This window comes from Phyllostomus discolor, chromosome 1, assembly GCF_004126475.2.
Source record: "Phyllostomus discolor isolate MPI-MPIP mPhyDis1 chromosome 1, mPhyDis1.pri.v3, whole genome shotgun sequence".
Classification (NCBI taxonomy): Eukaryota; Metazoa; Chordata; class Mammalia; order Chiroptera; family Phyllostomidae; genus Phyllostomus; species Phyllostomus discolor.
In genome coordinates this window covers 138823844-138838009 of record NC_040903.2, presented here as the reverse complement: position 1 = coordinate 138838009, position 14166 = coordinate 138823844, and the positions used below count along the sequence as shown (strand labels likewise).

The 14166-nt window shown below is 34.5% G+C and overlaps 1 protein-coding gene across 1 annotated transcript; it reads left to right on the top strand.

The window, feature by feature from the left end:
* The first annotated feature begins 3777 nt into the window (after positions 1-3777).
* On the top strand, positions 3778-4549 carry LOC114493388 (cytochrome c oxidase subunit NDUFA4-like). The gene has a single exon (XM_036026037.1). The coding sequence runs from the start codon at positions 4137-4139 to the stop codon at positions 4386-4388; it is 252 nt and encodes an 83-aa protein (XP_035881930.1). The 5' UTR covers positions 3778-4136; the 3' UTR covers positions 4389-4549.
* Positions 4550-14166: the final 9617 nt, after the last annotated feature.

Below are 14166 nucleotides of genomic sequence, written 5' to 3'. Positions count from 1 at the left end.
GACCCACTCTTACTTTATTATGTTCAGTTGGGTAAAGTACCACCTTTGTTAAATCAAACCCTTCATTTGTTCAACATTTGTTCCCTTGCAATTGAATGTGGCTAAAGAGAAAGAATATAAAACACTGCTAACTGATCTCACCTTAAATTTAAGATCACTTTCCTTTTTTAAAAATTTTTAAAGATTTTATATGCTTAATTTCAGAGAGAGAGGAAGAGGGGGAGAAAAAGGGGGAGAAGCATCAATGTGTGAGAGAAGCAACTGGTTGCCTCTCCCATGCCCCCAAGTGGGGGACCTGACCTGAAACCCAGGTATGTGCCTGAACGAGAGTCGAACTGGCAACTTTTGATTTTGGGATTACGCCCAACACACTGAGCCATAGCAGTCAGGGCTAGGATCGCTTTTCTCAAGCTTCTCCTTAATACTGTCTAGCAATCATATTACATTTTCCTACTTGATTTATGAGTCGTGGGTGACTTTTTAAGTCTTCTCTTCAAATTTCTAATACTTCTTGCTTCCTCCTCATGTTGTGCTATTGACAATGATTTCTCCTCCACTAAGAAAACAGAAGAGAATTTCCATGAACTATCTCTACATCTGTTGACCTAACTATATCATGCAAATTTACTTTAGACTTTATTACCTTATTCTTAGAGAAGGCTGGCCCTCTACTTGTGTAGTATATTCTATCCTTCTCCCAACCATTCTATGATGCGGGTCTATAAATTCTATCTTCTCTTCCCTGTGCCACATATACTGTATTTCCCTCTACCCTGGATGCTTCGTATCAGCACACACACATGCTACTATTCATTGCATTTCTAAAAAACTCGCTTTGGCTCCACTTCCCCTTCTGGCTCATTCCCTCTATAACCTTTCCTCTTCTGTTGTTCCTTTTAAGAGAAAACTTAGAGTTTTTACATATGGTTTCCAATTTCTCCCTATTTTTAAATCCATTCCAAACAGATTTTTATCACTAGAACTCCACTTAAACTGCTGTTACCAAGGTCCTCCATGAACTCCATGTAGCTAAATCCAATGATTGATTCTCAGGCCTTATCATACTTGAATTCTCATTAACATTTGACATACTTGATCACTGTCTCCTTAGAATTATTTATTTGGCTACCAGGACAACAGATTTAGCGCTGTAGTGTTTTATGTTTGCTTTGTTTTCCTGCCTTAACATATATATACATGATCATTTTAGATTTCTTTTGTGACTTTCATTATTTACAACTACCCACAAGATACACACATTTGGCTAGCAAATAAGCATCTTAAATTCAACATGTTCAAAAGTAGTCTGATAGTCTTCCACAACCTGCTTTTTTGGCCAGTCTTTTTCTTTTCAGGGAAAGGCAACTCCATTCTTCCAATTACACAAACCAAAATTCCTTAGAACTGTTTTTGGCTGTTACCTTTTCACAGATAACATTCAATTTGTCAGAAATTTACATTGGTGCTATTTTCAAAATGTTTCCAAAATTCACCTGCTCCTCGCTACACTCATTGCCACAACTCAGGTCCAAGCCATTCATCATATTTCATCTGGGTTTTTTTTTTTTTTTTTTTACCATAGCTTCTGCTTCTGCCCTTGTCTCTCTTTATATAATTAGTAGCAAGGAAATGTCCAAATACAACTCAGGTAATCTCAGTTTTCTGTTCATTCTCCTACTGTTTTTTTTTCTTTCTTTCTTTTTTAAATTTTACTCAGGCTAAAAGCCAATATCCTCACAGAGATATACATGGTCCTACATGATCTGTGCTCTTCCTTACCTGTCTGACTTCAAGCCCATTCACTCTCTTCCTTCATCATTTTGTCTGGCCATTCTAGCTTCCTAATTGTTTCTCAAAGATAAAATAAATAAATAAACACAAAACAAAAACTGCTCTTGTCACAGGACCTTCCCATTTTCTGTTCCTCTGCGGGGAAAGCTTCTCCTCCCCCAGCCAGACACATATATAACAAATGGCTCACTCTTCATTTCCTTTATGCAGATTTCGGTGAGTCCCTTGTAGACTACACTATCAAAAATTCCAACCTTTCTTCTACAATTCCTATGACTCTTCCCTGTTTTATTTTTCTCCTTAGCATTTAACTACCATACTATGTATTTCACTCATTTTGTTTATTGTTTGTCTTTTCCAGTATAATTCAAGCTCCATGGTGCTAGTAATTTTTTGTTTTTTGCATCTTATTTTGTCTATGACAAATCTCCAGTGTTTATAATGTGGCCTAAGATGTTAAGTCTCGTTTTAATGAATAGATGAATGAATGAAGGAAGGAAGGAAGGAAGATTTTCTTGTGTAAAGAAAATATCTTATTAAATTTTAATTTTTGGTAATTATTTCCAAATGTATGGTGTCTGCTGAATTGAGAAAACAATAATTAATGGCATATTTTCATCTTGGATTTATCTGATCTATTCTATCAAATCTGCCATGCACCAGTTAATTTCAAAGGCTCTGATATCAGGATGCAATAATTTCATCTTCTTGTATATCTTAGATTTCCCAATTGAGAAAGGATATTAGTTGGTGGCTTTTTATAAAATACATTATGGATAAATGAGAGTAATTTAAAATTAACTATTTTGGTATGTTTAAAATTACAATCAGAAGGAATGTGTCATGATCACTTTCCTCTCTGGACCTTTGTACCTAATTTTCCCTTGGCCAGTATACTTTTCCTCCTTTTTCAACTCTCCAAACTCTGTCCTTGAAGTCTCAGCTCAGAAGTCACTTTCTTTCTTCCTTTTTTTTTAAACTAAAGATGGAACTGCCTTTATTTTTTTTAGATTTTATTTATTTATTTTTAGAGAGGGAAGGGGGGGAGAGAGAGATTGGGAGAGAAACATCAGTGTGTGGTTGCTGGGGGCCATGGCCTGCAACCCAGGTATGTGCCCTCACTGGGAATCCAACCTGCGATGCCTGGTTCGCAGCCCACACTCAATCCACTGAGCTATGCCAGCCAGGGCTAGAAGTCACTTTCTTAATATGGTTGTCTCTTTACCACTTCCATCTCTGGAGAATGGGTTAAGTTATATCTCCATCCTGACACCTCACATGGGTGAAAATATCTGTTTATTTTTCAGTGTCTTATAATAGACTTTAAACTTATCAAAGGCAAGGCTTTTCTGCTATTTTGTTTTATACACACATTCAGTGACCAAGATATAACAAATGTTTGTTAGGGGTCTGTTATACTAGGCACTCCTGCCCAGCAGAGATGTGACTTGGTTAAATTGAGACTCTTGAGAAAATAAAACAAGGCTGTATCTGCTTTGTTCTTTGTTGCATTCGGTGTCTGTGAATGATAAGTATTTGATACATGGATATTAGGTAAATGCAATTTTTATAGTAAAATAAGAACAAATATAGTCACACAAATACTTACATTGCTTCCAACTGTCTATAATTATAAGACTCAACAGTGTTTCAAGAAACATCCCCTGATAAATACATTCTGTTAAGATAGAACAAGCACATCACAATAACATAGGTTTCTGGTAGTCTCCTTCATAAAATTCTTTATTATTATTATTTTTTTAAGATTCTAGTGTCCTTTTCAAAGCCTGAGAATGTCTTTCATGGCAAATATTTCTCTAGGATGTTTTAAGGAACATTCTTTTTGCAAAAGCCAATTTGCAGAAGGCTGGTTTGTAAAGTTGGTTTCTTTTTCCTCTATAGTATTAGTAGACAAGTTTTTATTTTGTCATTATAAATATTTATGAAAATAAAAATGTCCAATTTTTCTCTATTTCAGATCTTTATTTGCAGAGAGTGGAGGAGACAGAGTAGAGAATGCAGAAAAATGGAGGAACACTCAGAATTTCTTTTTACCAACTTTATGTTATTTGCATAATATGAAAACAAGTATCACTCAATTGCATGAATTGAATTTGCTCTTGTTCTACTCTCAAGTGCAAGATAATTGCCAGGTGAATCAACATCCCTCCCCAAACCTACACAAATACACACACACATACATGTGCATGCACATGATAACTTTTATTTCCTAGAAGCCTAATTAAATGTTAGGTTAAAAGAATATTCTGGCTCAGTGCACTCTCTACCTGCTGCCAGGCCTTGCTGTTTTGTTTTTCTATGCTTCCAGACCCTCTGCTGTGACCATGCTCTGTCAGATCCTCAGTCAAGCCAAGAAGTATTCAAGTTTGATCCCACTCTTTGTACGTATTGGAGCCGGAGATACTGGCACAGTGCTGTATGTCACACGCCTGGCACTGTCCACACACCTGGTATCTATGGGGACAAAAAGAATAATCCAAAAACCCCAGAACAAGCAGAGCCCCAATGAGCAATATAAGTTTCACTCAGTGAATGCAGATTACAGCAAACTGAAGAAAGAAGGTCCAGACTTCTAAATGAAAATTTTCACTATAAAGCTGCTTAAAATGAAGGTCTTCCAGAAGCCAGCTGCACAATTTCCCATTCACCCAGGAAATATTTCCCCTTCAAATGCACAAAATCATGTTGATGTATTATTCTGTTGGGGTTTACACTGATTAACAAATGTTTGAAACTTGAACAACAAAACAAAACAGAAAAGAATATTCTGACCCACAGATTTGGAGAAAATAACTGTAAATCACATAAATGATAAAGGACATGTATCTGGAATATATACAAAAGTATTAGACCTTAATAATAAAAAGTAACCCATTTAAAACTGAACAAAATATTTGAGTAGATGATTTTCTAAAAAAGATATTCAAATGGCCGATAACCACATGAATATATGCCCAATAACATTAGTCATTAGGAAAATGCAAATCAGGACCACAAGGAGATACAACTTCATAGCCACGAGGATGGTAAGAATAAAAAGATGAACAATAGTGTTAACAAGGATGTGTAGAAATTGGAGCTCTCAAACATTGCTGGTGGGATTGCAAAATGGTGCAGCCATTTTGTAAAACAATTTGGCAATTCTTCAAAATAAACAGAGTCACCAGATGACTCAGCAATTCTACTCCTACGTATGTACTCCAAACAAGTAAAAACATGTTCACTCAAAAAATTGTATACAAATAATCATAACAATATTAATTATAATAGCCAAAAAGGTAAAAACAACCCAAATTTCCATCTACTGGTGAACAAAATGTTCAATATTTATATAAAATATATTATTTGGCAATAAACATAAATGAAGTCCTAATGCATGTTACAACATCAATAAATACTGAAAGCATTGTGCTAAATTAAAGAAGCTTTTGGCTTGTAGGCCTGCGCTCAATCCACTGAGCTACACCAACCAAGGCAGAAAACTGTAAGTTTTTATTTAAATTATTTCCATTGGTTTTCAATCAGGTGGGAGGTTGGCAGGAATTCTCTGTCCTCCTGCCCTGGGAGTGTATCAGAACCTCAGCAAGGTGAGTTGGGGGGAGAAGACTGTGTGGATTGGGGAAGAAGGAATATGCATGTAGTTTCAAGAGTTCTCCAGGGGATTCAGATACACCTCCACCCTGGTTTAACCAATGCAGATGTGTACTTTCACTTTATGGTAGCCCTTCCCCCAGTTTCCTAATTACCTTTCACCTACCTAGCACTGCTCCTCCTCCCTCCTCCCCGTTTTTGGAAGGATAACTAATTGTGATAAAATGAGACATTTTATAGCAAAAGGATACAGAATTAATACATTTAAAACATTCCAAAAAGTAATACAATTAGCTAAGTACTTATGTTTTATTAGTAATATCAAGCAAAATTAATAAGTAAATTCAACTAAAAATGATTATGTGTCAGAGTGTATAGTTTTTACATTGACATTTCACATAATCTGACTTTGCTTAGAAGAGAAATCACTCAGCTGTTAAAATTACTTTTAAAGAGCTGTCAAAATTGGAAAATCTGCTGTCAAAAATATGATGAGAAAAGTTTGAAAATGGTAAAGTATGTTGACTTAGACAAAAAATATTACCTTTATGGAGGAAATCTTGAATATTTATCATTATCTTCAAAAGGCATAATTTCCCCCCTGAAATTGGACATCTTTGTTTTAAAATTTGTATCCTGACACATGTATTTTTACTTTCATATTAACATGAATGAAACCATTTATGTTCACACCACAATGAAAACATCCCTAAGTGCTAGAAAATGCTAAAATATGAATGTAATTTATGCTCTTTCATATTACTGTTTGTTTTGCTTAATTTTTAATTGAAGAGGAATTTTTAAACCTAATCCTTATTTTTGGCTTCTCTGACTTTTTATATAAGTATTCACTAAGTAAATATATTTAAAGTAGTAGGAGCATGCAAAGCTATACTTTCTAGAAAGTTTGGTGAGATTTTATCTTTTTATGCCATCTATTTAAGTTATAAGAAAATATTATCTCTCATATGTCAGATGATCAGTTATGTGCCATTGAGAGTTTCAATTCCAAAATTTTAATTTTGAGACTTCACACTAATCTTCACTTGAAGATTGATCCTCTGTCCCTATTATATATAATTGAAAAGAGAAATATTTGAGAGGTTTTAAATTGAGGATGGAGAGATTGATAAAACTAAAGCTTCTTTAAACTGATTTTATTTTATAGCAAACAAAGTCTGTTAACAATTTAAACCTCGAAAAGTTCAACTTTTCCAGAATATTCTAGATTACCCAGAATATCCTAAACATTTGATTATTGATTCATAATAAATTAAATAAGGATTTATATGCAGATGAATAAAATATGTGAATATGAAATGAAATACAAAATTATCCCTAGTATATTTTTTCACCTAATATAAATAATATAGAACTTTAAGTTGGTATGCTAACTACTGTATGGTCAACTTATTATTGTTGTGTGATCTGGGATGTTTGTCTCTTTCTCCATACAGTTAAAATACAAGTAATTGTCATTATCACCTACCTGGCCCATTCACAAAAATTTTATAAGGATTGGTATACACACAATTGTAAAGCACTGTGTAAATGTAAATATTTAAACAGTGCTGTTTTAAGTTATGCATTATTTTTAAAATGTAAACACAGAATAAATTATGTATACTAAGTTGAAAGCATAAACAGTGCTTTTTTATTTTTGAAGATGAAAAACAGAGTAAAAATACAACTTTAATGGGGTGAATTATTTTAGCTAGAACTATAGAATATAAAAATTTTCCTATGAAAAGAGTAACTCAAAATTGTCCATCTGAGTAAATACCATCATTTTATGTTGTCTACTATATGGTTATGTGAAATAATTTAGGGTTGGCTATTAGATGTCCCAATATTTATATAACCTCATAATTTAACACCTCTAGATTTAATCATCAAAGTTTTAAAAACTCAATTTCACAAGCCACGTAAGATGTGCATCCTAAATCATTCCAACTTAAACAATGAAGGTACTTACAACTATTGCCACAAATAAGGTGAGTGCAATTTCATAGACATGAAATGTCAACATAATTTTAGGGGATGTCAACAATATAGGAAATTAAGTGTGAAGATTGTAGATTTAAAGACATTTAAATCTGAATATATAAATCTTATTGATCTCAGAACCATGTTTTCATATTGTTACTACACACATGGATAAGACTGATGATGACCAGAGGGGTGGGGGGAGGGGATAATGGTGGAAAGAAGGGGAAGGGACTAGATAAAGAACATGTATGAATGACTCACAGACATGGACAACAGTGTTGGAATTGGCTCTGGGACCAGGGCTGGGAGTGATGGGTAGAGGAGGGCAGGGGGGGAAAAATTGGGACAACTGTAATAGAATAATAATAAAAAATGATTTAAAAAAGAAACTATAAATTTAGAACTCTCACTGATAATCCAAAATACAGTATGTGTATATTGGAGAAAAGTTAGTGTTGCTATGGGAACTTTGGCTTTTGTTTACATTATACTGCAAACTATATTATTTGCCTTGGTTCACCTTAATGACTACCTTTATATATTGCTAATTATACTATTTTCCCTCATTCACTATGATGATTAACTCCTTAAGGTTAATATTGCTTATCTTTATTGAGTTAGTTCATATTTTTCTTGAATATAGAAATATGAACTTAAATTTACCTTCATTTGTGAAAATTGCATTATGCATGTCACCATCACCTGTTAATTACATTAAGTAAAAGAAATGTTATCTTTTATGAAATTTGCAATATTACATTTATGAAAATGATGAGCTTGACCTTGCTGTCCTTCAGGAACAACATATTCCAAATGGTAGAAAATAAAATTTGTGAACATGTTTTGTTTGGGCCATAAAAATGTATAATTTTATTATTCAAATTTTCCTTCAGTATTTTAAAAGAGGAAATCTAAGCTTTAAAAGAATGTTCACACTTTTAACTTATAGGCAAAGACATGATAAAATATTCATTATGTGTCTGCAGAATGTCTTCTGTATGTAGGACTCCACAGAGACAGTAAGTGAATGCATTATACAATAAATATGCCTAAAGAACAGATATTGAATTGAATCTTAAGGTCTTAGTTACCTTTCCACTTTTGCAATTAAAACATTTGAAAACTAGAAAAAATGCAGAATGAAAACTATATATTTTAATTCAGATAAACTGGGATTGATATCTTTATTCAGAAATGGTAACTGGGTTATTATGTGCTAGATATGAGCTGGGCATGTGCATTCATGGAAGGATAAGTAAGCTCTCATGAGGTTATAAATATGTAAAGGAGTAATTGCAACATAGTCTTTCAGATTTCATATTTTAAAAAGCTACTGTAAAAACCCTTAGAATTTTGTTTTGCCTTCAAGAGTATATTTATTGTGTTTGAGATGATACATCAGGTGATCCCTGAATGACAAAGGGTAAATGAAATCTCATTACAAATTGACAAAAATAAAAGGTAAAACATTTTCCACAACACCATCAACCATATACTCAGAAAGAGATATGGATTTATTAAAAACACCTAATGTCCAGTCATCTATGGATACTTTTAAACTAGAATCTAAAAATATAAAGATTTTTGTGAAGGGAACTGTGATTTATTGTCTTCATGTTATATTTTTTACTTTTGTTATATTTAATCATTATCGTAGAATTATTTGCAACATTATTCTGTCATTTGCTACACACTTATAAATAACATTTAAAACAATATTTTAAAAATATTTTCATTTGAAATAACTTCACACTTATAGAAATAATATGGAAAATTCCTATATAGTTTTCACACATTTATGAATTTTTACATTTAACATTTGTTGTCACCTCTCTGTCTATACACACACACACACAGAGGTCTGTCCAGAAAAAATTTTTCCCTTTATTAATATAATGAGAACAGTTTGGGTGACCTTGCTGTAACCTAGCAGCCAAGGAGAGTGGACTGGAATACACATATGTGAACAATGACAACTTCACTGTAGTAGTCAGTGGGTGTTGTAGATGCTGTGGAATGAACATGTGTTCTGTGTGACGTCACATTCAAAATGACTGAGCAAGTAGAGCAATGCATCTGCATCAAATTTTGCATTAAGCTTGAACATTCCTCTGTGGAAACTATTCAGATGATTCAGAAGGCTTTTGGGGATGATACACTGAGTACAGCACAAATAAAAGTGTGGCACAAATGCTTCAAAGATGGTCGAGAATCTGTTGAAAGTGATCCACATTCTGGAAGGCCTGCAACAAGCAAAACAGCTGAGAATGTTGAATGTGTATGGGCTGCAATCGACAAAGATTGGCAAATGACAGTATTAGAACTAGAAGCTGATCTGGGAATTCCAAAACCTATTGTATCTGAGATTTGATGTAGGATTTTTGCACAAAACATGTTGAGATAAAAATCATTCCATGACTCTGCTACCAGAGCAGAAGGAACATTCTGCTAGCCACTTGATTGAAACTACTGACAATGAACCAGATTTCCTCAAGTAGGTCATAACTGGAGATGACTGAATGGTGGATCTATGGCTGTGACCTGGAAATGAAAGCCCAGCATCCCAATGGAAGTTACTTGTTCCTCCACACCCAAGAATGTTGCAGCAAGATAAAGACCATGTTAACTGTTTTTTGATTGGGAAGTTGTGGTCTGTTATGAGTATGACCTTCCAGGCCAAAGAATTAATAGGGAATACTTCCTCAATGTTGTTCCTCTGTTGAGAGGTACAATACAACAAAAGTGGCCACAGCTACGGGTAACTGGTGATTGGCATCTCCATCACAACAATGCACCCTCTCATGTATCACATTTCATGCAGAGATTTTTTGTGAAACATCAAACCACTCAGTTGACTCAGACACACTATAGCCCAGATTTGGCACCCTGCAACTTCTGGCTTTTCCATAACTAAAATCAGCTTTGAAAGGGAAAAGATTTCAGACCATCTGGCATAGGTAGATACACTTTGCCTCCTCACACAACCAAAAGAAGGGCAACAACAAATTAAAAACAAACAAAAAAACATAACTGCCAGAATAATTAAACTGTATTGAAGTCTGACAACCAAGGAGTTAAGAAATATTCATCCAGACTGGTAAGAGGGGCAGCGATTGGCAGCCAGGGTGGAGAAGACTCAACAACAAGGCAGCAAGATGGTGGCTGGCAGAGCAGATTGTCCCACATTTGTGTGTAGATAAACTGGGAGGAGGAACAGAGGAGCAAGACAGACCATGCAACCCAAGGTTCCAGCTCAGGCAAATAAACCCTTAAAACCTGTGACTGAAATAAACTTGTGGGGTTGTGATGGTCAGACTCACTGGAGAGTGCGTTGGAGAGACCCACAGGGTCCTAGGATGTACACAAACTCACCCACCCAGGAATCAACACCAGAAGGGCCCAGTTTGCTTGTGGGTAGCAGGGGAAAGTGACTGAAAGCTGGCCAAGAGCCAAGCAAGCAGCATGGTTTCCTCTTGGGCCCCTCCTCCACATACAGCACCACAACACAGTGACATGATTGAACAGCCCTGGCAAATACCTAAGCCTTTACCCCTTATATGTAACAGCTGCACTGAGACAAAAAAATATTACCCAAATGAAAGAACAGATCAAAACTCCAAAAAATAGAATTAAGCAATGAAGAGATAGCCAACCTATCAGATGTAGAGTTCAAAACACTGGTAGTCAAGATGCTCACAGAAATGGTTGAATATGGTCACAAAGTGCTGAAAAAAGTGAAGGCTATGCACAGCAAAATAAAGGGAACCAACAGTGAAGGGAAGGAAACTGTGACTCAGATCAATGATTTGGACCAGAAGGAAGAAAGAAACATTCAACCAGAACAGAATGAAGAAACAAGAATTTTAAAAAATGAGAGGCTGAGGAACATCTGGGACAACTTTAAACATCCCAACATCCAAATCATAGGGTTGCCAGAAAGAGAAGAGGAAGAGCAAGAAATTGAAAACTTATTTAAAAAAGAATGAAGGAGAACTTCTCCAGTCTGGCAAAGGAAATAGACTTCCGGGAAGTTCCAGAAGCCTGAAGAAGTTGGATGCAAGGAAACATACAGTAAGGCACATCATAATTACATTACCCAAGATTAAAGATAAGGAGAGAATCTTAAAAGCAGCAAGAGAAAAGGAGAAAGTTACCCACAAAGGAGTTCCCATAAGACTATCAGCTGATTTCTCAAAAGAAACCTAACAGGCAAGAAGAGGCTGGAAAGAAGTATTCAAAGTCACGAAAGGCAAGGACCTACACCCAAGATTCTCTATGCAGCAAAGCTATCATTTAGAATGGGAGGACAGATAAAGTGCTTCCCAGATAAAGTCAAGTTAAAAGAGTTCATCATCACCAAACCCTTATTTTATGACATGTTAAAGAAATAGAAGATGATAAAAAATATGAACAGTAAAATGACGACAAATCATCACTATCAACAACTGAACCTAAAAAGGCAGCAAAAAAAAACCATACTAAACAAACAAGAGCAGGAACAGAATCACAGACATGGAGATCACATGGAGGGTTATCAGTGGAGAGGGAGAAGGGGGAGAATAGGAGAAAAGGTACAGGGAATAATAAGCATAAATGGTAGGTAGAAAATAGATAGGGAGAAGTTAAGAACAGTATGGGAAATGGAGAAGCCAAAGAACTTATATGTATGACCCATGGACATGAAGTAAGGCAGGAGGAATGCTGGTGGGAGAGGGGGTGCCAGGGCAGAGGGAAATAAAGGGGAGAAAAAATTGGGGAAACTGTAATAGCATAATTAATAAAAATATATTAAAATAAAAAGATTTCAGGCCATTGATGAGATCGAGGCAAATACAATGGGGCAGCTCATGGTGATTGGGAGAACTGTGTGAGGTCCCAAGGTGGCTACTTTGAAGGGGACTCAGGCATCATTGTCCTGTATACAATGTTTCTTATATATTGTATCTTCTTCAAAAATATCTCTATTTTTCATAGTACATGGCTGGATACTTTCTAAGCAGATCATATGCACATATATATATATATACACATATATATAAAATGTGTGTGTATATGTATATATATAGATGCATAGATAGATAAATAGATATAGAGATAGAATAAGATATATATATAGAGAGAGAGATTATACATACATACCTATATATAGATCTCCTTCCACATATATAATTTATTTTTCTAAAACATTGAGTAGTTGGTTAAGTACATTAAGCCCTTTCCTTCTTTAAAACTTGAGTAAGATTTTTCAAAATTCAAGGGAAGAATAACTTAAGTGAAGTCAATGTCTGTAAGATCTTGTAAAATGTGTGTTCATAATTTAGGGGACCGAGACTTTTAAAAGAAGGAAATAAAACATTGTACCTCGAATTCTAGAAGATTCATGAAGAAAGTCTATAATTGTAGTGTGATTCCCTAATTGTAATAGTAGTATAGAGGACAGTTTACAGCTACCTTTAGAAAAATGTGAAAGAACCTTACAAGTTTCATCTGATAGATAACATTGAATGGAGTGGGATACCAAGAAAAATATAACTTTAATGAGCTTAATGGTCCTATCTATTTATATTTAAGGTATTCATTTCTTTAAAATCATATGATAAAAATATGGCATAATAGAAATGATGTCCTATGTTAGAAGTATCGCAAAACAGGCTGTCCAATGCAAAACTGTGAGTGAGATCATCTGAAGCTAAGAAAAACGTAAGTATAGTATAAGCCCACATACCACAAAAAGTTAACAGAAAGGAAGCAGCAGGGAAATCCCAGAGTATTTAATCGTATTTTATGTTTGCACTAATGTACTGGAAAGAGTGAAAGAACAGACCTCACACTTCCAGAAATGAGTCAGCTTCATGGCAAGCTGATTATAAACCATTCAAGGGTGGAAGCCTCCAACAGCTGACTTTACCTGTAGTTAGAATAGAGGATGGTCTCTAGTTTGGGCTTTCAGCCTGCTCTCTACCTATGAATCTATTTTGCTTGTTAGATGAACTAACAAGTTAAGAATGCTTTTAAAAACATTTTTTGGGATTTTTTTCTTTTCCAGTCCCATTGGGATTTCATATTAAAAAATTTCCTTTTAGTATTTTATTCTGAGCACAAGTTTACTTAGGATATATGTAATATGTTTAGAGGACATGTGGATAAACCAAAGGGGTTAGGATCCAGGGTGGGGCAAGGGGAAGTGGAGGGGAAAAATGGAGACAACTGCACTTTATCAATAATAAAAAAATAAAAAGATAAAAAGGAATACACATAATAAAAGATTAAAAATAGTCTGCCTTGCAAAGGGGACAGAATTTCTGCATTTTTCCCTTGACTAAAACTAAGAACTTCTAAAACTTGCTTAAGGTTTTCACATTTCTCCTACATATTTTTAAATGCTAAGACTCAGCAATGAAACTCTCTTTTGTGTTGTTGTTACAGGATCAACTTTGATTAAAATAACTGGAATAGTATCAGAGCTATAAGATAGTAAGTATGTTCTCTATCACTGACAATGAAAACAATATATATTGGATACTTTATAATTGTATGTTCCAGTTTAGAACAGGTTAATAAAATCATTAGTGTAGATTTAAAACATTACAAGCCAATTTAAGAAAATTGCTTCTTTTTTCACAAAATTACCATTATTTAAAAAAAAAAGAAAATATTTTCCAGTATAATTAGTGGCTATTTTACATCAAACATCAAATATTTTTATTTGTGTAAAAATTTATTAAAAACATGTAATGTTGAATTTAAGAGACATAGAAGTTAGATTTTAATTAT

What these genes read in the sequence shown, in the direction of transcription:
- LOC114493388 (XM_036026037.1), top strand. Translation starts at nt 4,137, where the DNA reads ATGCTCTGTCAGATCCTCAGTCAAGCCAAGAAGTATTCAAGTTTGATC.